Here is a 27,852-nt window from a genome sequence, read left to right on the forward strand (position 1 = left end):
ATTAAATAACATTCATTTTATTGAGATTTTTATATAAGAAATGGGAAAACAATTCTTCACTGTAGTTATGAAAATACAAGAGAACCTGCTGAGTCTCTGAAACATAGTAATCCTCCTATATTCCGTATCTTCCCTTGGGCCATGTGTGGTGGTAGTGTGATCCTCAGTTAAAAAGCTTACTGATAAGAAAGATAAAGATTGGTAAATAACAAGAATACTACTGAGGTTTATAATGAAAAGCAAGCTTAAGAAAAAGATGAAGTAATTATTTTCAATTATACCACATTCTATGAAATATCAAAAAATTCCCATTACATTTTGTTATAACATGAGAAAAAGCTCTTTGGTCCATGAATGAGCTAATCCAACAGCTATTCACATAATTCCTGTCTTTTAAGGGAGAATAGCAATCAATGATCAAGAAGGAAAGTACAAGTCACAAAAAGGTATGAAATCTTACTTTTTCATCATCTTCAGTAAATGGAGCGCCTTCAGGAATCTTATTTATCGCTTGGGCCACACCAATAATCTCACCATCACTGCTTCGGATAGGCATGCACAATAATGATTTTGTCTTGTATCCAGTTAGCTTGTCAATTTCATCATTAAATCTTCGATCCTAAAAATAAGACAAAGACAGCATTAACTGCAGTGCATTGTTGTCAGGGAGAAGGAGAGAGAAGTGTATTTCCGTATATGATACCTTATTACTGGGAAATTTCCCCATGGATTTTTAATCACAATAAGAGATTCATTTCATGTTTAATTCACCAAAGGAACATAAATGATAATAAATTACTACCATAGTTGTCAGCCGTGGTAAATGAAGAGAGAACTTTAAAACCAAATAACAATATATCAAAACTGGGGAAGGGACAAGTGTTTTTAAGGGAACCCCAGAATATAGTATTTACTAAAATACATTATTTCACAAAGACAACTGGGTGTGAAATATCATTTAAGATAAATGCATAAGAAAATATTTACTAAACACTATGAAAAAATATTCAGAAAAAAGCTACTTTATTTCTGGTCAAAATGATCCTGTAAAGGAAGAACCTATGAGTCCATAGTGATATTTCAAAATACTCCCAAAAATGGGGGTGGGGGAAGGAAATAAAAGGCTTTCCTATAGAATGCCAGCTAAAAAAAATGTAGAAGAAATGATAAAATTATATAACATGTATTTTGCAACTACCAATATAATATTGGTTACGAGCAACGGTCATCAATGGGTGACCATACCATGGGGTGAAAGGAGGTGGTTAAACAGGATATTCACATAGTCTCAAAGTGCCACCCTAAGGATTCCTTATTAAGTACTAAGATAAAAGGTGTCTTTATAATGAAGAGATCTGGCAGAAATCACCCTAAACAAATAACCAAACTTGGCTTCACCATTAATAAGACAAAATAACAGCATTAGCTTCCTGATGTGTTGTGATGGGAAGGACACACATCACCAAGAACAGAGTGTTCTTGTCAAATGTGTATCATGAATCTAATCATTCAGAAAAAGAAAATTAAGAAACATGCAGATTTTTGGCATTCTTTCAGAAGCCTGCCCTGGACTCATAAAAAAATATCAATATCGTGAGAGACAAAAAAAAATTAAAAATGAAAAAAAATAAATAAATAAAGCCATGGGAGCTGTACTGGTTTAAAGAAGACTTGAAAGACTTGAAAATCAAATAAAATGTGTGATACTTCACTGGAAATTCCAAAAAATCTATAAAGGATATTTTTGGGGGGATGATTGGAGAAAGTTGAACACGGACTTAATGTTAGGTCATATCATGCATCAACATAAACTTTCTTAGATGTGATAGTGGTGGTGTAATTATGTAGGAGAATGTCTTTATTTTTAGTATATACATGCTAGAGTATTTTGGGGCAAAATGTCATAATACCTTCAATTTACTTTCAAATGAAAAAGGAAAGAAGGAAAGAAGAGAGGGAGAGAGAGAGGGGGAGAGGGAGAGAGAGAAGAAGAAAGAAAGGAAAGAAGGAAGGAAGAAAGGAAAAGATTGGCTCCTGGGGGGGTAACATAGACTAAAAATCCTCCAAGGAAGATGAGAAACTGGATCCAGGTTCACCGTTTCAAGCCAAGGGCTGGAGTGAGGCTTCTCCCTACACCCTCCACATGTAGCACTGCTGCCACCACCATCAGGAGCTATGGGTTTTATCTGACTCAGGGCCTAGGAGGCTGGCTATGGACAAGGTGATAGCCTCAAGACCAAACACACGGCGATCAGATGCCTGTTGGCCCTCTGACTAGGTCTGTGGTATCTCTAATATCACAAGGACAGGAGTCCTTAAATGCCATTATAAGGCCTGGTTCTGGTCTTGGGGACCCGTGGAGGCCATCCTAAACCCTTAATCAGGCAGGGGAGAGCTCAAAAGAAGAGGGTGAAATCAAAACTGAAACAAAACTAAATCTCCTACTTAAAATGAGCATGCAACCAAACTCAGAAAAACACTAATTTGTATTCATTTTTTGTATTCACAGAGGAACCACTATGTGTCAGGCTATGGACTAGGAGGTACAGCAGGAAGCAAAAGAATCGCCATCCCGGCCTTCCTGGAACTTGCAATCTAGTAGACGAGGCAGATGACGTATGAACGTATAATTATATATTCTGGTAAGTGAGCCTGAGAAAAAGAACAAGCTGTGTGAGACAGACTTAATAGGAGGAATCTGTTTTTATGAGGATCAAGTAAGTTCTCTCTGAAAACAGAACAAGAAAACTGAAACTTGAATCGTGAGTAAGAATTTGCCAGGCAAAGAATGGTGGAAAGAACTTTCCAGGAAGGTAGAACAACGCATATGAAGGTCCTAAAGCAGAAAAAAAGCTTAGTAAGCTCCAAAACTCGAAGGTTAATGTGGCTAGAACACAGCAAGCTAAAGGGAGAATGAGAGAGGGAGCCAGGGACCAAGCGGTGCAAATCTTACAGGCCTGGAGAGGAGTTAGATTTAATCCTAAACGCAATGGAAAACCATCGCAGATCTTGAAACAGAAGAATGGTATGATTCACTTAGCACTTAGAATTTTCTGAAATTATCTTACTGGTATAGCACTTAGAATTTTCTGAAATTATCTTACTGGTATACTTGTACTCCCCCCAACTGGAATGTAAGATTGAAGACAGTAGAGATTTTGTCTCTCTTATTTACTGCTTTATCCTGGCATATTGTAGGTGCTCAATAATATTTTTGAATGATATTTTTAAAAAGATTATATTGCAATTATGCAAAACGTACCAAAGTTGTTAAGGCCCTAAGGTCCCACATTTCACTCCTTGTCATATATTTTGAGACACTTTTGCACATGTACAGCAGAGGAATATGCAAATGTCCATTGCAACATTGATTATGAAAATAAAAAATGGGAAACCACTTGATTGCTGATCAAGAGAAAAATAAATAAATAAATAATGATCTCTTAATTTGATAGCAATTTAAACAAATAAACCAGAGCTACTTGTTACAGCACAAACAAATATCAAAAACATAATGTTAAGTGAAACAAACAAGCTGCAGTCTGAATCTGTATAATACCCCCAATATCTAAAAACAAGGCTACGTATTGTTTGTGGATTCAAATACGTAGCAAACTTATAAAAATATGAATGGGAATAATAAGCACTAAATTTGTATTAGTGGTTACCTGTGGAGAGGAAGGGAGGAAGGGTAACAAGGAGAGGTGTACAGGAGGCTTCAACTCTAACAGTAAGGTGTTCCTTTAAAAAACAACGAAGGAGTGAGATGGCAGTGTTCTGGAAGCTGAGTGTCCTCTGTAGTGCCCAAGGAGGCTGATATCTGTTTCTGCGGGCCCCACTGGTCAGACCCGCACACATCTCAGCACTGACCTACCCCAGGATGGTGAGGAGCACAGCACATTCACCTGTCACCCAGCTGCCACTCGGGTTCCATGGCTGCATCTCTCCTAGGACTGGTGACAGAGGGATAGGATATTGCTCCTAGCCTGCTTCCCACTGCTGATTTGAATCCTCTCTCTGCAAGGGACGATTCCCTGGCTGCAGCCCTCACTCTCCACAGCCACTGGGCCTGGGACAACTTGTTACTATGTCTGTGGAGATTCATCACAGAAAGCTGCCAAGGCAGGCCTTTTGGCACTCTGAACTCCTTTGCTGGGCTTTGTTATTTCAGCTTCCATGAGGTGGGCATCTGCAAAGCTGGGGCTGTGCTGTGGAAACTCTGACCTTTGTGACTTAACACCTTAAGACGTTATTGTACACCCCTCTGCCTCTGCTCTGTCCTGCCATTCAACTGACAATGAGGAGGAAATAACAGGTAAGTCCATTGTTGAGATAAGCCTCTTCTCCTAATCACACGGTTATTTTCAGAATTTAATCTTTGAGGAAAAGTTTGAGAGGAATCGTATCCAAGATATTGTGAGACTGAGTTCTGTACTCTGATGAGTTAATGGGACTGACTTCCAGCTTCCCACAAAACTCACAGTACAACTAAACTTTATATTTTTAAATTTATTTATTAATATTATTATTTTTTACATTTTAAGATGTTGTTGCAGAGCAGTTGGGGGGAAGGGGAGAAGGGAAGAGGAAAGGAAATAGGGTGAAAGAACTAAAAAGGAGGGGGGGCCTTAGTTGAGGCCCGTGGCACCCCCCCTCATTCCATCAAGGGAGACCAGGGGGGTTCCGGCAGTAGCTTGGTGGTCACTGATAGGCTGGTTGGGGATGTTAGGGGGGCATGGCCAAGCATCACAGAAAGGCCCTTGGCTTTCCATTGCCCCTATTTGGGAGCCCAGGGCATGACCTGCAGTGGCTTGATGGTCGTTGTTGCTGGGCTGGGTGTGGTCTTGGGGGGGGGGCGTGGCTGAGGCCCCCAGCCCTTCCCACTCCCTGGCTTGGGAGCCCAGGGGGCTTCTGGTCCTTCTGGATTTTATAGGTTTTCTTTGGTGGTTTTAGACCTTTACTAGTTAATATCAGACTTTGTCTCTGGTCTGTGGATATTTTTCTTTCAGTTCTGTGTTGGATTATTCCCTGTTCCACTACTTAAACTCTGCACTGGAACTAATTTATTGTCCTTTACTTACTTCTAAAATGGGGGAACTTCCTGTGGGGACCAGCACTAGAGCTCTGTGGTTGGGCTAAATTGCTGCTTTGCTGCTGATTCCCTGGGGAAGGCTTTTGTGCAGCTCAGGTTTTAACTGTTGACTTTGTATATAATTCTGGGTCTCATGAGGTCTGGTGCACCTGGGTTGTGTGGAAACTCTGGTCTGGGCCTGAGTCTTTTCAGCAAACTGCTCCCCCTGCAGATCTATATTCCTGACCAGTCTCCTCTGAGTGGTCCTATGTTGACTGGGGGGCAGATGAGCTGTCCTTGCTGTGCCCCAATGTTCCCTGGTGGGCCTGTCTCCCCCACCACCTGTGCTCCAAACACTTCCCATAGGACAGGCCGTGCACCAGTCCACCATGATGACTCACCAGCCTCTGAGTGGCTCCTTTTTTCAGTTGTCTGTGACCCCTTGCTCCTATGTGGGTGCATGGGAACCTTGTTTGTGGTCTTGCTGGCCTGGGGGCCACCAAGGCCTTCTTCTCCTCTGCCACCTCCAAGCAACTTCAGCCGAAGGGCACAGCTGCACTTTTGCCATCTCTTAATCTGTAAAGCCTTGAAGTGGCAGGGGCTCGAAATGGTGGAAGGAATCGTTTCTTTCTCTCAGTGTGGCTTCTCCTGCCTTCATGAACTCTGTAGGTCTCTCCTCGTCTTCCCCTGGGCTCTAGCAGCCCCAGCTTGGCAGTCATTGCTTTTTAATAGTTGTACATTGGTTGATTTGTGGGAGAGAGTGATGCTGGGGTCCGTCTATTCTGCCATCTTGACCAGAAGCCCTGACATAATAATCTTAACAATCATTCAATATTCACTAAATGTTCACTGAAGAACATCTCTCCAGTTGTTGTATTCTGGGACATAGTAGTATTTGTTCCCAAGCTGGCCTGTGCCCACATGCTCCCTCACTTCCTTCCACAGTGCTCTCCCTTCCCACAGCTTTAACAGGCCTTCTTAGTCTCCCCAGGGACCAGGGCTTACTTTCTTTGTCCTGTAAGCCTTCCCTCCCAGCTTTCAGACTGACTTCCCATGTGGGGACATCTATCTGGACAGCTCATTTCTGTTTCATCCATTTTATGAATATTTATTAATACTATAAAAGAAAGATTATTCACTGTATACTTATTAGGAATGGCAAGGAAGACTTTGTTCAGGACTATTGCAATAGGGCATAACTAAACTTTATAGATGAGCTTTTACCTTTTAATTTACCAATCTCTTACAGAGAATTCAGCTTTATTATTATAATACATGATTAAACATCTTCTGTATTTGACCTGGTAATAATGAAACAAGGGAAATGGAAAGACTGTTAACTCATAGACAGTGTTTAATTTTTGAAAATGTCCCCCTCCGTTCAGTTGATACCAGCTACTGATGGCTACATGTCCTAGGGAAACTTTAAAATTAGAAAATGTTGATATCTCATATTACTAATTTCTAAATCCTAGGAAGAAGAGCTTGGAAAGCTTCTTAATATAAAGATTTATTCAGGGAAGAGGTCCCCCTTGTAGATGTATCAAAATATTACACATTCTAAACTGAGACTTAATTCTTAAATATGTTTATTTTACTTGTCCAAAAATAACCTGTTTACAAATATAAAAGTGTAAAGAATTATTTTCCTACTGTGAGAATCTCTAATGTAAAAATGTATTCTGTGAAAACAATATTTTTTGAAAAACAAAATGCTGTACCATAAAAAATGTATTCTACTCTTTTATGTAAAAAAAATTATATGAAGCTAATATAGTAAAATGTTAAGATTTCATAAACCTAGATGGCCTATTCTATTTAAAATATCTGAAATATTTTATTTTTAAAACTTACTAGCATTCTTTAAAAATTAAGAATTTGTGGAGGATGATACAGGATTGGAAGAAGAGAGGCCAGTTAGGAAGTTTCATTGGTCTGGGTAAAGCGAAAGGATGGTCTGGGTTAAGAAAAAGGCAACAGAGGTAAAGAGAAGTTGAAATGCTAGAAGTTGAATCTATAGTACTTCCTGATGGAATGGTTGGGGAGGGGAAAATAGAGAAAGAACGAGCTTCAGGTTTTAACTTGAGAAACTGTGTAGATGAAGTGCCATTTACTGGGATGGGAGAGGCTGAGATGAAGGTGAAAGTCTATATACGAATAGAGTAAAGAAGGTTGATAAATCAGTTTATTAAACAAGGTGAGGTGCATCCTTTGACCTAGATCAGTGGTTCTCCACCCTGATTGCATGCAAGAATTACTTAAGAAAATACTCAAAATTTGAATATGGGCTCCATCCCCACCCAAGTTGAATCAATCAGTACAACACACTGATATTTTTTAAATGCTCCTATGTGGTTTTCACATGAGATCCATTGTTCTAAATGATAAAGAGTTTAATCACTAGTGAGAGCAATAAATTTCCCTGATGGGGAAAGCCTTAAAATGGAAATGAACTGGGAGAATGGCACATATTCTGATCTGTGGTGTGGACCATGATGAACTGGACTTGAAAGCCCACTCTGGAGTAGGCATGGCCTGTCCTTACCTTTGTGGTAACCTGCATTTCTGGAGAAGGATCTCTTATCCACCAAAACCCAACTCTGAGTAGAATAATCACCAAGTCTATAGCGTATTCATTACCAAAGTATCCAAAGTCACGTGAGAACAATAGTCACTAGGATGCCCCAGCATGAGTCATAAAAATGTTACAAATCCTCTCCAACATCTCCCCAACTCTGTAGACCCACCTGATAAACTTGTAACTTCAGGAGAAAAAAATAATCATATTGATATATGTGGCAAGTATTCATCTTCCAATTTAAAAGCTAGGAAGAAAGATTTATTCCATTAAATCTCAGTCGTTTTTAAAAAGCATGCATTTAAAACATGCTTTGTCCATATCTTCATTACACCACTCATAGGATAATTCTCACAAATTAACTCAAAATTTGATATAATCAGGTTAATCAAATCTAATGGGAGGTCAGAAGAGCTGATACAATTCCATGCTTTCCAAATATATATTAATCTCTAGATTAATCTTCTAATTTTAAAAAAATCAAGAAACCTGAGCCCGAAATTGAAGCATAAGTTAATTGTAGAAGATAAAGAAAATTAGGGAGATAATTAGATAAAGGCACATATTACTCTGATGTTATAGAAGGAAGGAAAGTTTAATAGCATATGATATTAAAAAATAGATTTTACTATCCAAGTAATGACTACAAATGAGTGTAATACTAGGAGAAACACAGGGCATTGTGGAACACACAGCAGGGACCACACGTAGTCTAAGGTCAGAGAAATTCTCCACAAAAAAGTAAACTGTTTAAGTTGATACCCAAAGGATCAATAGGAATTATCCAGAAAAAGGAGAGAAGGGGTGAGGAGGGGTGAGAAGAGTGTCCCAGAAAGAAGGAATAGTACGTCCAAAGTCCAGAGGCAATAAAAAGCAGGTCAATTTGAGGAACAGAAAGAAGCTGAAGATGGTTCTTGTGGGAAGAGTCAGAGGCGGGGCAGGAAAGGCCAGCTGGAGGCTGGTGAAGGGACGCCTGGGGACCAGGGATAGGACTGTGACTTTATCACAGAGGAAGGTGGGGTGCAGGGTGCACTAGAGGACTTTAAGAAGGTGCTGGGAGTGATATGACTGAATCTTCATTTTAGAAAGACTGCTCTGACTACATGTAAAGAACCCCTTGGAAGCAAGAGATCCAGGTGAGAGATGAGCTGTCTATGGATGGGGGGGGGGGGGGGGGGTGGCCAGTGGTAGTAGGTGGTAGAAAATGGACTGAGTTGGGAAGCGTTTAGGACTTGCTGGTTAAAAAAGAAAGATAGATAGGCAGAGATGAGAGAGAGAAATTAAATAAATAAAAAGGACTCGCTGGTTAACTTGATGAAAGGTTGTGAAAGTTAGAAAAGTCAAAAATGGCTCCATGTTTCTGGAGGTGCGTGGTGGAGTGATTCACTGAGTGAGCAGCACAGGAGGAACAGATCCTGAGGTGGGAAGATGCGTTTCATCGTACAGTTTTTAGGTTTAGTTGACTGTGGGTCACCCACATGGTGGCAATGCTGAAAAAGCAATTTGACAAGTGTGTGTGTATACATACATATATATGTGTGTGTGTATATACACAAAGATATACATATATATACACACGTGTATGCACACACACACATATATACATGTACATATATGAGGGTACTTCAAAAAGTTCATGGAAAGATTTGTATTAACTTTTAATTCTATTTTTCTACACATTTTTGAAGTACTCCTGTATATAATATGTATTTTAAATTTGAGAAGAAGGACTTGGAATGGAAAGAGAAGACTGTTTAGGTAAGGATGGGAATTTTGCCCAATACTTTTAAGATGAGGATATGCAGAAGTTTACCATGCTTACCAACAAAGCTTCAGAGAAGGCCAGATAAGGAGTAAATAGGACTAAGAAGAAGAAGATAGAAATATTGGGGTCATTTGTTTCTGAAAATGTTAACTTGAATAGGAAACTAACAAATTCCTCTAGGTCTATAATGAAATATTACATAATGGTGCCCAATTTTTATTCATGTCCCTTAGGACAAAAGAACAAGAAATGATCTACAACAAGAGAGATTTCTAATAAATTAAGGTGAGGGCTTCTTTAATAAGGCTTTTAAGATCTGGAATGAGTTTCTTATGATCGTGAGAAACTTCCTGCTTCAGGTATTTTTATAACTTTTTTTCTATCTTAAATATTTTAAGTATAACTGCTCTTGAGAAGTGCAGGGATCTTCGCAGTGCCTTTTGTGTAGATCTTTTTTTTTTTTTTTGGCATGTGACACTTGGCTATGATTTTTAATATTTAAAAAGACAAAGTCATAAGGCCAAAAGCAATTTTTACTTTTCAGCAAAGGAACTGACCTCGGTCCCTACATAGAAAACAGTAACTGGATACATTTCTGACTCAGGATCTTGCACCTGCTGCCTCATCTGCAAGGTCCTGAGTTAATGTGGTGCCACAGAACACAACCACAAAACGAGTCCTCACACTCAAGATCCACTCTGCCTACAGAAAACCAACCTCTACAGTCTGAGCTTTCATGTCCTTAAGAAATTGAGTCATATTCACTCTCCTCCAGAATCCCAGCCAGGCCGCAAAAGACATATTTTAAGGAACATAAGAAGCCTCAAAGCAAAAAGAAATCCATCTCCTTGCTCTTTCTCAGAAAAACCACTCGAGGCTCCCCAAGGCGGGAGCCAGAGTTAACCATATCTGAGTCTCGGAATCCTGGCAAAGATGGATCACCTAAGATCTCTTTTATCCCTCTTTATTTAAGGTCTCTATCCCCAATACTTCACAACAAATTTTCCAGCGTTTATGATTCAGCCAAGGACTAGTCTTTTTTTTTTTTTTTTTTTTCCTGACCGGTACGGGGATCGCAACCCTCGGCACGGTGTGGTCTGCACCACGCTCAGCCAGTGAGCGCACGGGCCATCCCTATATAGAATAGGGACCTGCGGCCTCTGTGCTACCAGCGCCGCACTCTCCCGAGTGAGCCACGGGGCCTAGAAGGGTGACTTTCTAAACCAGAATGTCAACTCCACCCTGGGTCCTTCAGAGCAATGATGTGCAAACCTTGAAGTCTAAGCATGTTCACACAAGGGAAGTTATGTTTTCATAACACATAGATGTGGAAATGACAAAAGCCCCTATTAATTCCATGATCCTTTCAAATGAATTTTTATCTGAGTTAGTGTCCATAAATTAAAAATTATAAAAGAAAGAGGATACGAAATATGAGTGTATATGTGGTATTTCTTCAATCTACAGACACTGTTAGCTGTGCACAGGAATAGAGTAATGGTTGGCAACTCTTGCTAACTGGAATCACCAGGGGAGCTGTAGGAAACTACTGATGGCTTAGCCCCACCCTGACCAATTACATCATAATTGGTGGGGGATGGGCTGTGTAGGGGATCTGACTTGCAGCAGTTGCCACTAAATTAGAGGGTCACTTAATAAATCCAGAGTCCCTGGGGTCTGAAGGGAACAGATTGTAAACCATGCTTTAGAGCTCTCAGGACAAGTTTGTTAGCTTTTGTTTTGTTTTATTTTTTTATATTTTCCATCCACTTTCCCCAAAGGCTTAATGGACTGGGCCTGCATACCTTTCTCAACATGCTGCCCCGCTAAAGAAAGGTTTGGAGACAAAGTTCAGTCCTACATTTCATGAACATCCTCTTTCAAATGCTTCATGGAGTTGCAGTGTAGAGAAGCTAATGGGAATATGAAATATAAAGTGAGTAATCCACTGAAAATCGAACCAATAGGCTTCCAGTTCTCCAAAGTGCAAAAGAAAATTGCTTCCATTAATACATCAATTAGTAATACTCATTTAATTCCAATTCACAAAAGCATCTTCTTACAGTGATGTCTTATTATTAGACCTCACTTATTTTCCAGAAAATGCTTGGAAGGCAAAGCTCTTGAAATTTTTGAATAGTCTTTAATGATTTGAAATGTACTATTTTGCTTTTCTCCATAGAAAGAACAACTAATTGTTCTGAAGTGACGAAGGTTTGAGATTATATTGCATGAAAACAAGGACACAGCATATGGTAACTAGATAGATAATGTTTTGGGCCTCCTAATTTTAGGAGAAAAAATGCAAAATTATCATTATTGTTCTTATTACATATTTACAGAATGGCATTGCTCCACAGTAAAAAAATCTTGTCTCTCCGAATCCTTTCACAAAGAGCACGTAGAGTTCTAAAGAGTACAAAATATTACTAAAAAAATTTATGTTTTTGAAACTTCACTCTTTTATGGACCTGAAGTGGTGTAGTTGGTGGTGAAGCTGTTTGTCCGTACACATAGGTCAGCTCTATCTGGTATATGTTGAATGGATGTGGTTTCATTTAAGTCTTCCAAACTGAATTAGTGGTTAACAAACACCATAAAATAACTTAATACGACATTTTGAAACAGTCATTGTATCACCATGTTGGGTAATTTGGGGAATTACCCCTTCTTCAGTTATGTCACTAATGTAAACTTTGCTGATCTTATATCTCTGTTCTTCCTTTCTTAGTTGGCACCTTTCTTTGGTCCTGTCTTGTCATCATGACTATTATTATTTCTCTTTCCTACAATAAATACAAGTAAAAATCTCAAGGCAAAAGGTGTAGGAAAATGGAAGAACCACAGCACAGCTGAAACAAAAGTCTGGGTGAGGTGGCAAAAAAAAAAAAATGACGAATTCTTAAACTGCTCTAATTGATAGCACAGATATTTATTACAGATATATTGTAAGTGGGGTTAAAATGTGACCCCATGCTCCTGTATGCTTTATGGTGTGTAATTAAAATGTCTGAGAAAAGGCCAGTACATGAAGAGAGAGCTGTGGGGAAGGGTCAGCTAGCCAGAAGGTGCCTTTTTCCCTATCACAATGGGACCATCTAAGAACTGCAATGAATCAGGGAAACGAGGCTGTACAGGGGAACCAGGAAGGCCAAGAAGTCCACGAATATGAACAAGGGAATGGTCAGCATGCAGCCGTGGTTCAGATGCCAGACAAACAGTCAGGAACCAGGGAATACAGAGAAAGTCAAGGTCAAGATAGCAATGCAAGAAAAGCCAGGTCCGGGTCAGGAGTACAGATATACAAGTGATGCACCAGAGACTTAGTCTCATCCATTTGTTAAAACCTAACAAGGATCACCTCCAACAGAGAGCTTTTTAAACTCTTGCCAATGCAGCCAATTGAGTCAACCTGAAAAGTGGCTCCAAAATGTAACTGATTTGTAGGCAGCTATATCAATTAGGTCCTGATCTTTCCCACATTTATGGCAAATATCATAAGTTCTAGTATCATAGTGTATATATTCTATTTTAATTACATATTTTATTTAGGTTTCATTGTTAATATGTGGAAGGTACTATTCCTGTTTGACAAGAAATTAATGTTAAAAAGTAATTTTTTAAAGTGTGCTTTTAAAAATTCTAAATATTTTTAAACATTTTTAAATGAAATGTTTTTAAAATGTTTAAATCTTTCTTTCTTGTGAGAACATGATGATAATAGTTCAGTAACTACTTGCTACTAAATTGTATTTCAAAGTAACAATAATTAAAACAGATGCTGTTCTAAAAATAGAAAAACTGATGAAAGAATAGAAAGTCACATATATGCATATTCATATATACACATGCACACATATATGCATATGTCTGTGGAAATAAACTTATTTAGTTAACTACAAGAGTAGCATTTCAAATCAGGGGTTCAATTTGTTACATATTTAGGAAAAATAAATTTGATCCTTATCTCATATCACACATCAAAATTAATTTCAAGAATATTAAGGAGTTAAATATACTCATCTCTTCAGAAATTGCAAAAGTAAGACAGAAAATTTATTCAAACCCTAACAAGACATATTTCTATTTTAGCATGAAATAATAGGAGGGGGAAAAAAAGCTTTAATACTAATTATTATAGTCAATATTATGAAAATGCATATATCCCACATATTATCAGGTAAATCCTAAATTTGCCCTCAAAGTCAGCAGCCTTATGTTAAAATGTTGGCTTTCTTTTTCACCAAATCTTTAAACAAAGCAGCCAATAAAAGTAAGATTAATTTCATTTCTTTTATTCTATTTCGGTTGGGATTCTTATTAAAAGTGCAAATGGTCAAAAGTTTTCAGTAAGAGAATACTGGCATAATAAATAGCAAACCATCATTATTTTAATTGAAAATTATATTAAAACACTTTCATTATTTAAAAAGTTTCACATCAAAAATAAAATAATAAAAAAATGAAAGGAATATAACTGAATACTTATCTGATCTCATGATGGAGAAAGACTTATGAAGCATAAAATCAAAACAGAAAAGCACTGATAAAGGAAAACACTAGTAGATTTGAGTACATAAAAATTTTAAATTTCAGAAACTCAACAATAATATAAACAGAATTAAAGTAAAATGAACTGGGAAGAATATTTTAAAACACATATAGCTGACAAAATGTTAAATTCTTAACATACAGAATTCTTGCAAATTAATAGAAGAAATGAGCAAGGGATAGGAATAAAAAATTAACAAAAAAATGATAGGTTATAAACATGGGACAACTGCAAAGCTACAACAAAGTTACAGATTTTTTCTATAAAATTGACAAAGATTAAAAATTTAAGATGTCAATATCTAGCTTTATTAAAAGTTTTACGGAAATGTCTACTTTTATACATTGTTGGTAAGAATACAAATTAGCAGCCCGAGGCGGCAGCGGCCGAGAACAGGGAAGACGACAAAGCAGAGACAGAGAGTGAGCACCCGACCTGGCACAGCACTGTGAGTGACCCCTGGCACAGCTCTGTTCGGGGGGCGGATGCCCACCAGGCTCCCGCCTGCACCACCAGGCCACTCACCGCCCCAGGGCTGCCTCCATTTTCCCAGGTGCGGGCAGCCCCGCCGGCTCAGACACCACTGAGCCCACCCACTTGCTTGGCCTGGCGCGGGGCTTTCTGGAGCCTGCGGACCGGCCTCCCCTCCCACTCCCTCCGCGGTTCTCTGGCGGGGCTGGTGGTGGGGGGGCGTCCCAGGCCAGTGTCGGGAGGGCAAGGAAGTATGGGCGGGCCGACTGTCACTCCACCACACCCTGGACTCTGGCCCCAGGTAAACTCCCTGTTACTGGGAGGCAGATACCATCTCTGCGGCCACCAGTTTGGAAAAAAGCCTAACGAATTTCTGGTTGGGAATAGTGTGGTAGGAGAGTTCCCAGGTCCGCTTGAACCTGCTGGAGAGCAGGCTGCAGGTGGGCGCTAGACTCGGTTTATACTGGGGGTGATACAAAGGTGAACAAGTCCCGAGAAAGATCTACATAGTGCTACAAAGGCACCCAGAGAGACCGGTTGTCTGTGCCTAGCAGAAACCTGGTAGACTTCCTGGGCGAGGCGGTGCCGAGCAGGGTCTTGAAGGCCCAGCTGATAGACGAGGGGTGCAGAAGACACGCCTCAGCCCAGCACACTGCGCACAGAGTGGGGAGACGTGCGGCCAGGGAGACGGAGACTCGACAGAAACCACACACCCGGTGGGGTTGCCACTGCATGATCTAACAGCCTGGGCCAGAGCACACGGAACAGGGAGAAGTCCTGCACAGGAAGTGAAAGCTCAACAGAGATCACACACCCTGTGGTACGTGATCCACCAGCCCAGCAGAGTTCAAACTGACCAGAAAGGTGGCTCCCCAGAGAAGCTCAAGACCCGAGGCAACCACACACACAAGGCACTAGAGGCCAACTGAGCAGTCACAGAGGCAGCCATACGAAATTGGCAACCACAGCAACATCCTAGTTAGTCATTAGTCTCAAACCGGTGGACTGTGAAACCCCCTGCCACAATGAATAAACACCAAAAAAAAGATACCAGAAATACAAAAAATCAAGAAAGTACACCACCAAAAGTTAATAAATCTCAAACTCTAGATCCTATAGAACAAGAAGCCCTTGAAATGACTGACAAGGAATTTCGAGTGATAATTCTAAGGAAACTGAATGAGATACAAGAAAACTCAGCTAGACATCATGATGAAATGAGGAAAAGTATACAGGATCTGAAAGAGGAAATGTACAAGGAAATCAATGTCCTGAAAAAAAATGTAGCAGAACTTGCTGAACTGAAGAAGTTATTCAACGAAATAAAAAACACAACGGAGAGTTTAACCAGCAGGCTTGTCGAAGTTGAAGAGAGAACCTCTGAACTTGAAGATGGACTGTTTGAAATAACACAAGCAGACAAAAAGAAAGAAAAAAGAATTAAGGACATGGAAGAAAATCTGAGAGAGATATCAGACAACCATAAGCGATCAAATATCCGAGTTATGGGTATTCCAGAAGGGGAGGAAAATGGAGATTCCATTGAAAACATATTCAACAAAATAGTGGCAGAAAACTTCCCAGGTATAGGAAAAATCACAGATCTTCAGATCCAGGAAGCTCAACGATCTCCAAATGTATTCAACCCAAAAAGACCTTCTCCAAGACATGTCATAGTCAAATTGGCAAAACTCAGAGACAAAGAGAGAATCTTAAAAGCTGCAAGAGAGAAGCGTCAAATCACCTATAAGGGAGCCCCAATCAGGTTAACATCAGACTTTTCATCACAAACCCTAAAAGCTAGAAAGGAATGGGATGATATTTTCAAAATACTAAAAGACAAAGATTGCCAGCCAAGAATACTCTACCCTGCAAGGCTATCCTTCCGAAATGAGGGGCAAATAGTATATTTCTCAGACAAACAAAAACTGCGGGAGTTCACTACCACAAGACCACCCTTACCAGAAATCCTCAAGGGAGTACTGGGTTTGGTTCCTGAAAAATAACTACCACTGCCATAAAAACCCAAGAAAAATCTAAACCCGCTAGTATAATAAAAATGGCATTCATGAAGAGAAAACAAGCTAACAAAAACACTGTCTACAACCTAAGGAACCAACAAACACAGAAACCAAACAGTAAATCAGAAAGCAAGGAACAAAAGACACCTAAGACAACCAAACAACCAATAAAATGCTAGGAATAAATCAACACCTTTCAATAACAACTTTTAATGTAAAAGGCTGAAATTCCCCAATTAAAAGACACAGACTGGCTGACTGGATCAAAAAGCAGGACCCAACTATTTGCTGCCTACAAGAGACCCACCTCACCCATAAAGATTCACACAGACTAAGAGTGAAAGGATGGAAAAAGGTTTACCATGCAAACAGAAAAGAAAAATGAGCTGGAGTAGCTATTCTTATATCTGACAAAATAGACTTTAAACTAAAAACCATAAAAAGAGACAATGAGGGACACTACTTAATGATAAAAGGACTGATCCATCAAGAAGACATAACAATCATAAATATGTACGCACCCGATGTTGGAGCAGCCAGATTTATAAAACAAACTCTATTAGACCTAAAGAAGGAAATAGACACTAATACCATAATAGCAGGGGACCTGAACACCCCACTGTCAATATTAGACAGATCATCTAGGCAAAGAATCAGTAGAGAAACACAAGATCTAAACAAGACTCTAGACCAATTGGAATTGGCAGATATCTACAGAACATTCCACCCAACAACCTCAGAATATTCATTCTTCTCATCAGCACATGGATCATTCTCCAGGATAGATCACATAGTAGGTCACAAATCAAGTCTCAATAAATTCAAAAAAATTGGAATTATCCCATGTATCTTCTCAGACCACAATGGATTAAAACTAGAAATTAATAACAAACGAAACTCTGGAAACTATACAAACACATGGAAATTAAACAGCATTCTACTTAATGACATATGGGTCCAAGAAGAAATCAAGCAGGAAATCAAAAAATTTATTGAAACTAATGGAAACAATGATACATCATACCAAAACCTGTGGGATACTGCAAAAGCAGTATTGAGGGGGAAATTTATTGCATTAAACGCTCACTTCAGAAGACTGGAAAGATGGCAAGTGAACAACCTAACACTTCACCTTAAAGAACTAGAAAAACAAGAACAATCCAAACCTAAAGTTAGCAGACAGAAAGAAATCATTAGGATCAGAGCAGAACTGAATGAAATTGAAAACCAAAAATCAATTCAAAAGATCAACGAATCAAAAAGTTGGTTTTTTGAAAAGATAAATAAAATTGACAAACCATTAGCATGGCTAACAAAAAAAAGAAGAGAGAAGACTCAAATAACAAAAATTAGAAATGAAAAAGGCGATATTACAACTGATTCATCTGAAATACAAGGAATCATTCGAGACTACTATAAACAACTATACGCCAACAAATTTGAAAATCTGGAGGAAATGGATAAATTTCTGGACACACACAAGCTCCCAAAACTGAACCATGAAGACGTAGAAAATTTGAACAGAACAATAACAATAAAGGAGATTGAAGCTGTTATCAGAAGGCTCCCAACAAAGAAAAGCCCAGGACCAGATGGATTCACAGCAGAATTTTACCAAACATTCAAAGAGGAATTGACACCGATTCTTTACAAACTATTCCAAAAGATTGAAACGGACGCAAATCTCCCAAACTCATTCTACGAAGCAAACATCATCCTGATACCAAAACCAGGTAAAGATATAACCAAAAAAGAATACTACAGGCCAATATCCTTGATGAATATAAATGCAAAAATACTCACTAAAATACTAGCAAACAGAATACAGCAACACATACGTAAAATTATTCATCACGATCAAGTGGGATTCATCCCAGGGATGCAAGGTTGGTTCAACATACACAAATCAATAAATGTGATACACCATATTAATAAACTCAAACACAAGGACCATATGATCATATCTATAGATGCTGAAAAAGCATTTGATAAAGTTCAGCACTCATTCATGACAAAGACCCTCTATAAGTTAGGTATAGAGGGAAAGTATCTCAACATAATTAAAGCCATATATGACAAACCCACTGCCAATATCATCCTGAATGGGGAAAAGCTGAAAGCTTTTCCTTTAAGAACAGGATCCAGACAAAGATGCCCACTCTCACCACTCCTATTCAACATAGTGTTGGAAGTACTAGCCAGAGCAATCAGAGAAGAGAAGGAAATAAAGGGCATCCAGATTGGAAAAGAGGAAGTCAAACTGTCCCTGTTTGCAGATGACATGATCCTATATATTGAACAGCCTAAAACCTCTACAAAAAAACTGCTGGAATTGATAAATGATTTCAGCACAGTAGCAGGATACAAAATCAACACACAAAAATCAGTAGCATTTCTTTTCTCCAATAGTGAACATGCAGAAAGAGAAATCAAGAAAGCCTGCCCATTTACAATAGCCACCAAAAAAATAAAATACTTAGGAATTGAGTTAACCAAGGAGGTGAAAAATCTCTATAACGAGAACTACAAACCACTGCTGAGAGAAATTAGAGAGGATACAAGAAGATGGAAAGATATCCCATGCTCTTGGATTGGAAGAATCAACAGAGTAAAAATGTCCATACTACCCAAAGTGATATACAAATTCAATGCAATCCCCATCAAAATTCCAAAGACATTTTTCTCAGAAATGGAAAAAACTATTCAGACATTTATATGGAACAATAAAAGACCACGCATAGCCAGAGCAATGCTGAGCAAAAAAAATAAAGCTGGAGGCATAACACTACCTGACTTTAAGCTATACTACAAAGCTATAATAACCAAAACAGTATGGTACTGGCATAAAAACAGACACACTGACCAATGGAATAGAATAGAGACTCCAGAAATCAACCCACACACTTACTGCCAGCTGATCTTTGACAAAGGCACCAAGCCTATTCACTGGCGAAGGGACTGCCTCTTCAGCAAATGGTGCTGGGATAACTGGATATCCATATGCAGGAGAATGAAACTAGATCCATACCTCTCGCCGCATACTGAAATCCACTCAAAATGGATTAAGGATTTAAATATACACCCTGAGACAATAAAACTTCTTAAAGAAAACATAGGAGAAACACTTCAGGAAATAGGACTGGGCACAGACTTCATGAATACGACCCCAAAAGCATGGGCAACCAAAGGAAAAATAAACAAATGGGATTATATCAAACTAGAAAGCTTCTGCACAGCAAAAGAAACAATTAACAGAGTTAAAAGACAGCCAACAGAGTGGGAGAAAATATTTGCAAAATATACATCTGACAAAGGATTAATATCCAGAATATATAAGGAACTCAAACAACTTTACAAGAAGAAAACAAGCAACCCAATTAAAAAATGGGCAAAAGAGCTAAGTAGGCATTTCTCTAAGGAAGATATACAAATGGCCAACAGACATATGAAAAAATGCTCAACATCACTCAGCATCCGGGAAATGCAAATCAAAACCACATTGAGATACCATCTAATTCCAGTTAGGATGGCTAAAATCCAAAAGACTATGAACGATAAATGCTGGCGAGGCTGCAGAGAAAAGGGAACTCTCATACATTGTTGGTGGGACTGCAAAATGGTGCAGCCTCTATGGAAAATGGTATGGAGGTTCCTCAAACAATTGCAGATAGATCTACCATACAACCCAGCTATCCCACTGTTGGGAATATACCCAGAGGAATGGAAATCATCAAGTCGAAGGTATACCTGTTCCCCAATGTTCATTGCAGCACTCTTTACAATAGCCAAGAGTTGGAACCAGCCCAAATGTCCATCATCAGATGAGTGGATACGGAAAATGTGGTACATCTACACAATGGAATACTACTCAGCTATAAAAACGAATGAAATACTGCCATTTTCAACAACATGGATGGACCTTGAGAGAATTATATTAAGTGAAACAAGTCAGGCACAGAAAGAGAAATACCACATGTTCTCACTTATTGGTGGGAGCTAAAAATTAATATATAAATTCACACACACACACACACACACACACACACACACACACAACGGGGGGGGGGAAGAAGACATAACAACCACAATTATTTGAAGTTGATACGACAAGCAAACAGAAAGGACATTGTTGGGGGGGAGGGGGGGAGGGAGAAGGGAGGGAGGTTTTGGTGATGGGGAGCAATAATCAGCCACAATGTATATCGACAAAATAAAAATTAAAAAAAAAAAAAAAAGAATACAAATTAGCGAATATATATGGAGGACAATTTGGCAATAAGTACCAAAAGCTTTTAAAATTTTTACTCTTCAATATGGTAATTTTATTTCTAGGAATTTATGATAAAGAAAAATTGAAAAACACCTAAATATTAAACAGGAAATTGATTATATTTGTAGTGTATTTGCACTACCTCTAAAAAATGTGTTATAAATTATTGTTTTACATGTTGTAAGTGATTTTATCATGATATGAAGAAAAACAGTTTAGAAAGTAGTAAAGCTGGCATAGTTATTACCTGAGGGTAATGAGATTACCACCCAGGACAGCACAAAAGTGCCATCCATGAAGACAGAAGTCATTATGTTATTGGATTGCCAGTAAAAAAGACAAGATATACCAGCTGACAGCCATCAAGATGAAAGTGGCTCAATCTTTATAAATAATACAAACATATGAAAAACAGACACCATAGTACTCTATATTTTTAGCAGGATATAAGTAGGATGCGGCTAGCAGCAGGCTAATGGTCCTGTCATTTTTTAAAGTCATTATCATCCTGGCTATAAAACTCTTTATCATAAAAATTATGCCCAATTCAACTGTTGCACAGAATGCCCAGGAACTTGATAATACTGTCTGAAAATCACAGAGAACAAAGAACAGAAAGATTGCCAAGGTATTATTACACTTGGGCAATGTTCTGTATGTGAAATGGATGGATCCTTCAACTCTCTCAGTCTCTGACTCTCTCCACTTTTAAGTGTTAAACATCACAACCTCTTGTGTGGCATAGCATTTATTATACTGGGAAATATCCTGATTTTCCAAAAGGATGAATACTGAAAACTAAACACTAGTAGGCTGATAATGGTTCCCCCACCAAAAAAAAAAAAAAAAAAAAAAAAAAAATCTCCACAAACTATTTTACCAGTAGATGTACATCTGGAAGAGAATGTTATGAACAAGTCGTCCAGCCACTGCAGTGTGTTCAACCACTGAAAGCCCAGGCTAGAAAAACTCAGGTACCTTCCAGTGGGGAAAGGAAATGACACTGCTTCCCACTGACCTTCCAGTCGGATTCCTGAGGCGGGCTGGTTCCATATACTTTCCCTTCCCCACTACAAGCCCCTGCATCCCTGAAGCCTTTTTTCTCCATCCCCAGGCCAGGGTCTCCATTACATCAGTGTCCACCCTAGTTTGGGTTGCAAATAAACACCAGTGTTGAGAGTACTTTGACTCTCTGCAGAAGTTATGTAGCCACATGCTCCACAAAAAAAAGAAAAGAAAAGAAAAAATTGGGGATATCAATCTCCAGCTCTCCAATTTGAGAATGGAAGTGACATATCAAACTGAAGGTGTCAACATGTGATTAGGTCTTTCAGAGGATGGATCCTATCAGCAGGAATCATTTGTAAATAGTCTGGATAGACACAAGAGTGGGCTCAGCACCCAGGGTGCCTTTTCTGTGGTTAAAGCACCAAGGTTCTTTCTAAGAAATGCTTGTCAGGAGCCCTCCAACCAGACACTAGAGGACCGAGGCGGCGTGTTTTTTTTGGCAGCCTCATCTAAGTTATTGCACCTTGGATAGTTGGTTAGCCCCTCCTGGAACTGTTTTCCTGCCTACTGCCTTGTTCCAGATCATTTTTCATGGCCAGCTAATAGAATGCTGCAGTGGCCTTTTTGTGAACTAGATCAAGCACTTGGAAGAGCCAGCTAATTAAGCCATTCATCATATTTTTTCAGGTCCGGGGTTCTGCTGGGACAGAAAGACTGGACCATCAGTTAGTACTCACTCTTGTAGAAGCATCAGAATCAGGAGTCACTCTATAAATCTCAGTTTATTTCTGAGATGTTTCAGTAAAATGAGCAGCCAATTTAACCAACTAGAATTCTTCTTTGGTTTAGGATCTGCGTAATACGGAACAACAGAAGCAGTAGAAACTACAACAAACCCTGGGCTGCCCAAATCTACAAGACTTCCACGTACTTCTTCAGATAGAGTAATAATAGACTTTCAACATCTACTGAAACTCAAACTGAAAAATGTCAAAGTGTCTCAGTTCCTCTGTCTCACTTAAGAAAGATTATCTTATAGGCATCGCTGGGTATTGTCTTCCCCACCATAACCCACCCACCAACAGGCTCACATACAAGTTCATCTGATACATCTAGCTACATTGCACCCATCAACAGGAGTCTTTATATTACTGGTTTCAAGGAACATTTATAAAAATTGACCAAAAGCTAGGTCATTAAACCAGCCAATTTGAAATCACCATGTCAAATAACTGGTATCATACGCATCATTTAATCCCAATGCACTTTAGTTAGAAACAGTAACAAAAAGATAACTAGCAAAACCAAATATCTGAAAATTTAGACTATATTTCAGAATAACCCACCAATCAAAAAAATTAAAATGGAAATTATAAATGCTTATAAAATATTAAGAAAAATACTTTCTAAATATTTAGAAAAATACCAAGATGATTATGTATTAGGTATCAAAACTGAGGACACAGTTAAAAAGATTCTTAAAGGTTTAGTCTTAAATACTTACATTAGAAAAGAAAGACAAGCTCAACTTAATGAAGTGATCATCTAACCATAAGGAGTTAGAGAAAAAGAGCACCAAAATAAATTCAAGAAAATGGGGGGAAATAGTAAAAATAAAAGAAGTTAATAAAAAAGAAAGAAAGCATAAAATAAAGAGAATTATTATGGTTTGAATGTTTGTCCCTCCAAAACTCATGTTGAAATTTAATTGCCATTGTGATGGCATTGGGAGGTGGGACCTTTAAGAGGTGGATGGGTCATAAGGTCTCCACCCTCATGAAAGGACTAATGGACTACAGGGAGGGTGGATTCGTTATTGTACTCTTTGCTCTTCTGCCTTGTGATGCTTTCCGCCTTGTTATGATGCAGGAGCAAGGCCCTCACAGGATGCCAGCACTTTGATCTTGGACTTCCCAGCCTCTAAGACTATGAGCCAGTAAATTTCTGTTCATTATAAATTACTCAGTGTGTGGTATTCTGTTATAGCAGCACAGAATGGACTAACACAAGGACCAACAAAATTCAAAAAAGTAATCAAACATAAAAATTGCTAGAGAGAGTAATCAAAGGGGAAAAAGAGAGAGGCACTAAATTTTTAAAAACCAGGAATAAAAAGGGAGTAAAACTATAGCTGTTACAGAAATTAAACAGATAAGAAGGTGTTATGAACAACTTTGTGCAAATAAATTTGAAAAGTTAGATGAAATAAATAAATACATACAGCTTACCCAAAAACATCTCTTTTAAAAAAAAACAACTGTATGATATGAAGAGTCCTATAAGCTTTAAGGAAATTGAAACAGTAGTTTAAAATATTTGCATTAAACACACACACACACACACACACACACACCAGATCCAGACACATTTCCAGGAAATTCTTCCAAACATCCAAGCATTGGGCAAGTTTAACTTATTCAAACTATTCCTCACAATGGAAAAAGAAGGGCCCATTCCCCAATTCATCTGTAATATAACTTTGCTTTAAAAATCATACAAAGATATTATAAGAAAAAATATATAGACCAGTCTAGCTTATGAATGAAAATAAATGCAAAAACCCTTAAGATAAACATTTGCATAGAACAAACCAGACAATGTACAAAAGTGATCATTTATTATGACAAAGTTAATGTTTCCTAAGAATGCAAAATTGATTTAATATGAGAAGAAAATCACGGTAATTCACCATATTAACAGTGTAAGGTGTAAAAAACTCATATCCTAATAAAGGCAGAAAAAAATTTGATGAAATGCTTTATCCATCGTGATTTTTAAAATAATAGTAACAACCTCCTTAGCAAACTGGGAATAGGAGGGAGCTTTCTTAACCCAATAAAGGGTATCTCAAAAAACCCACAGAAACGTTGAACCAAATGATTAAACTTGGAAAGCATTCTCTAAAAGATCAGGTTCAAGATAAGGATACTTGTTATTATCAATATTATTCTACATTATACTGGAGGTCCTTGCATAATGAGGAGGCAAGAAAAAGAAATAAAAGGTAAAGAATTGTAAAGAAACAAACAAAACCTTCATTATTTGTAGATGATTTGGTTGCTTAACATAGAAAATTTTAAATTACAAATAAAACATTTATATTAATAAGAGCTGTTAAATCCCAAATCAATCAACAAAAGTAAATTGCACTTCTAGACACTCAACACAATTGACTAAAAATGTAATTTTTAAAAGTGTACTCTTTAAAATAGCAATAAACATTTTAAAATATCCAGGATAAAATATAACAATGAATATGTAAGATTTTTATACTGAAAAATAAAAAAATTAGTGAAAGACATTAAGGAATATTATGAAAAACATCATATTATTGGGTAGAAAAACCAAATATGTTTTTAAAAAGTTAATTCTCTCCAAGTTGATCTACAGCTTTGGTGCAATTTCAATCAAAATCCTATCAGAGTGTATATCTGTGTATGTGAAACTCAACCCACCAATTACAAAATTGAAAGAATAAAGGGCCAACTGAAGCCAAGAAATTACTGAGGAAGAGCATGGGGGGGTTGGGAGAGATTCACCCTACTAGACATTAATACTTACACTGGAAATTAAAGCAGTGTAATATTAGTACAGGCATAGACTAATGAACCAATGGAATAACAGAGAGCCTAGTAACAAACTCATTGCTATGGGTTGGATGCTGGTCCCTGTATTAGTCCATTTGTCCATTTTCTGCCGCTCATAACAGAATACCTGAAACTGGGTAATTTATAAAGAAATGAAATTTATTTCTTACAGTCCAGAGGCCAGGGGGTGCATCTGGTGAGGGCCTTCTTGGTGAGAACTCTCTACAGAGTCCTGGGGTGCCACAAGCAATCATATCACAAGGCTAGAAGAGAGCGTTTTCATGTGCTCTCCTTATTAAAGCCACCACTCCACACCCATGATGACCTATTAATCCATTAACTCATTAATGGATTAATTCAGTCACAAGGGCAGGACCCTCAGGATCCAGTCACCTCCTAGAGGCCCCACATTTCAACACTGCCACATTGGGGTCAATCTTCTACATAAGCTTTGGAGAGGACAAGCACCTCTCCTTCCTCTCTCTTGCTTCCTCTCTCACTGTGTGATCTCTTTGCACACGCAGGCTCCCCTCCACTTTCCACCATGAGCAGACTGAGCCTGAAGCCCTTGCCAGATGCAGCTGCCCCAGAATCGAGAGCCAAATAAACCTCTTTATAAATTACCCAGTCTCAGATATTCTGCTACAGCTATACAAAATGGACTAATCCACCTATGCATATATGGAAAATGAATTTATAACAAAGCAGGCATTATAGATCATAAGAAAACATGAACTATTAAATTAATGACCCTAGGTCAATTGTTGAGAAAATGGAATTGTATCTGTATTCTACATCCTAACAAAACAATGAATTACAATTAATTAAATACTTAATATGAAACCCACATTAAAAATTTTCCAAAGACAATATAGGAAAGTATTTTTCTTTATAACCTACGTGTTTCTTCAACAAGAACCAACAAAAGCAAATTTTAATAAGATCAATAAATTAAGTTGTATTAAAATTAAGAACTTGGGTTTGCCATTGAGTGAAAAGCAATAGAAAAGAAAGATATTTGCAATAAATATAACCAATAAGGCAGTTGGCATTTAGAATATACTCATATATAAAGATCTCCTACAAATCAGTAAGAAAAAAGAAAACTCAATGGGAAAAATGGGCAAATGATATGGACCAGTATTTCATTCAAGAAGAGGAAACACAAATAACACAAACATATGAAGAAGATGGTTGAGAGGGGTGTCCTCAGGGTTCACCCAAGAGAATTTGCCTGGCCTCATGCTTTCATGTCCACCACAAGTGGCCTCTTCTTTTTCTAGCTGGTTGGCAAATGAGAGCCCTGTCCATGAACCAGGTGACCATGGGGAGAAAGGGGCTGGTAGGGAAAGCCAGAGTTTGTGTCCTGCTGGTCCTGGTGGTGTTAGCCTAGTACACACTCACTTGAAGAGGAAGATGCAGCAGCAGAACAGATCATAAAGATGAACACTAGATAACTAAGAAATGACTAGTTAAGAATCTACTATTATGACGATAATGCCAAAATTCCAGAAACATTCAATTTGCTCAAAGAATGCTACAAGGGTAGAAGAAATTATCTATGGTCTTCTCAAAGGAAGAGCTGCTATACTTCAGATAATAATGGTCTTTGATATGACATTAAGTAGATTTTCCTGCAAAAGGAAAAAATGCCCAACATGCCAAAATATTATTTATAACTGTAAACTGGTTACAGATGAATATTGAAAAGAATCATTCAACTAAAAGAAAAATATTATGCTATTGAAGTTGATCTTATTCTTACCGTAGAAGAGAAGTACCTTTATATGGTAGAATGGTAAACTAAAACCACATAATTTGCTTGTTGAACAAGTTTTACTGAATGCTAAACTTAAATTATTAAAGAATCTGACATTATGTTCAAGGAAGGATATGAGAATCTATTTAATAAACTCAAAAACACAATATCCCTACATTCACATTGTGGATTGTTTAGGTAATGTACTGCAGAAGGTCATCTGTCAACCTGGTGTTACCCAAATTCCAAAAGAGCATTCGGTTTCATGGATTTTGATGAAAATGGGGTTCTCAAAGGACTTAAAGGGGAATTAATTCATTTAACAAAAGAGACAGAATATTTTAATCAACTAAAAGACAATAGCAACATAATTCTGTTGGGGGACTCCCAAGGAGATTTAAGAATGGCAAGTGAAATAGCCTTGTCAAACACATTCTGAAAATTGTATATCCAAATGATAGAGTGCGTAAATTTTTAGAAAAGTACATGAACTCCTATAATACAATTTAATACTCATTGGAGGTAGCCAACACTAATCCGACAAAATACTCTGTAATCAAGCATTCTTTGGAAACACCTCTCTCCACTGGAGAAATTGATACAAGAACTGCCCTTCTGTTCATCTTGCTGAAAGACTCCTATTTATGATATATTTCCGCTCCTGAAGTTTTTCCCTTATGTTATTTCTGTAATTTTCAAATAAGTTGCATCCATCAGCTGGAGGTTCCATTGCCTCCAACTCTTTCAACACACTCCCCATCATATTTTTT

The 27,852-nt window shown here is 38.1% G+C and overlaps 1 protein-coding gene and 2 pseudogenes across 1 annotated transcript in view; 2 read left to right on the plus strand and 1 right to left on the minus strand.

The window, feature by feature from the left end:
- PDE11A (phosphodiesterase 11A) overlaps positions 1-27,852 on the minus strand; it is a 393,277-nt gene that overhangs the window by 335,760 nt on the left and 29,665 nt on the right. Inside the window, exon 2 of the mRNA XM_063110282.1 lies at positions 461-619. Within this exon, the coding sequence (XP_062966352.1) occupies positions 461-619 (159 nt within the window). The remainder of the gene's footprint in view (positions 1-460; positions 620-27,852) is intronic.
- Positions 3,767-4,223, plus strand: LOC134388829 (succinate dehydrogenase [ubiquinone] cytochrome b small subunit, mitochondrial-like; annotated as a pseudogene).
- On the plus strand, positions 26,812-27,730 carry LOC134388516 (cytosolic 5'-nucleotidase 3A-like; annotated as a pseudogene).

Source organism: Cynocephalus volans, chromosome 1, assembly GCF_027409185.1.
Source record: "Cynocephalus volans isolate mCynVol1 chromosome 1, mCynVol1.pri, whole genome shotgun sequence".
NCBI classification, from domain to species: Eukaryota; Metazoa; Chordata; class Mammalia; order Dermoptera; family Cynocephalidae; genus Cynocephalus; species Cynocephalus volans.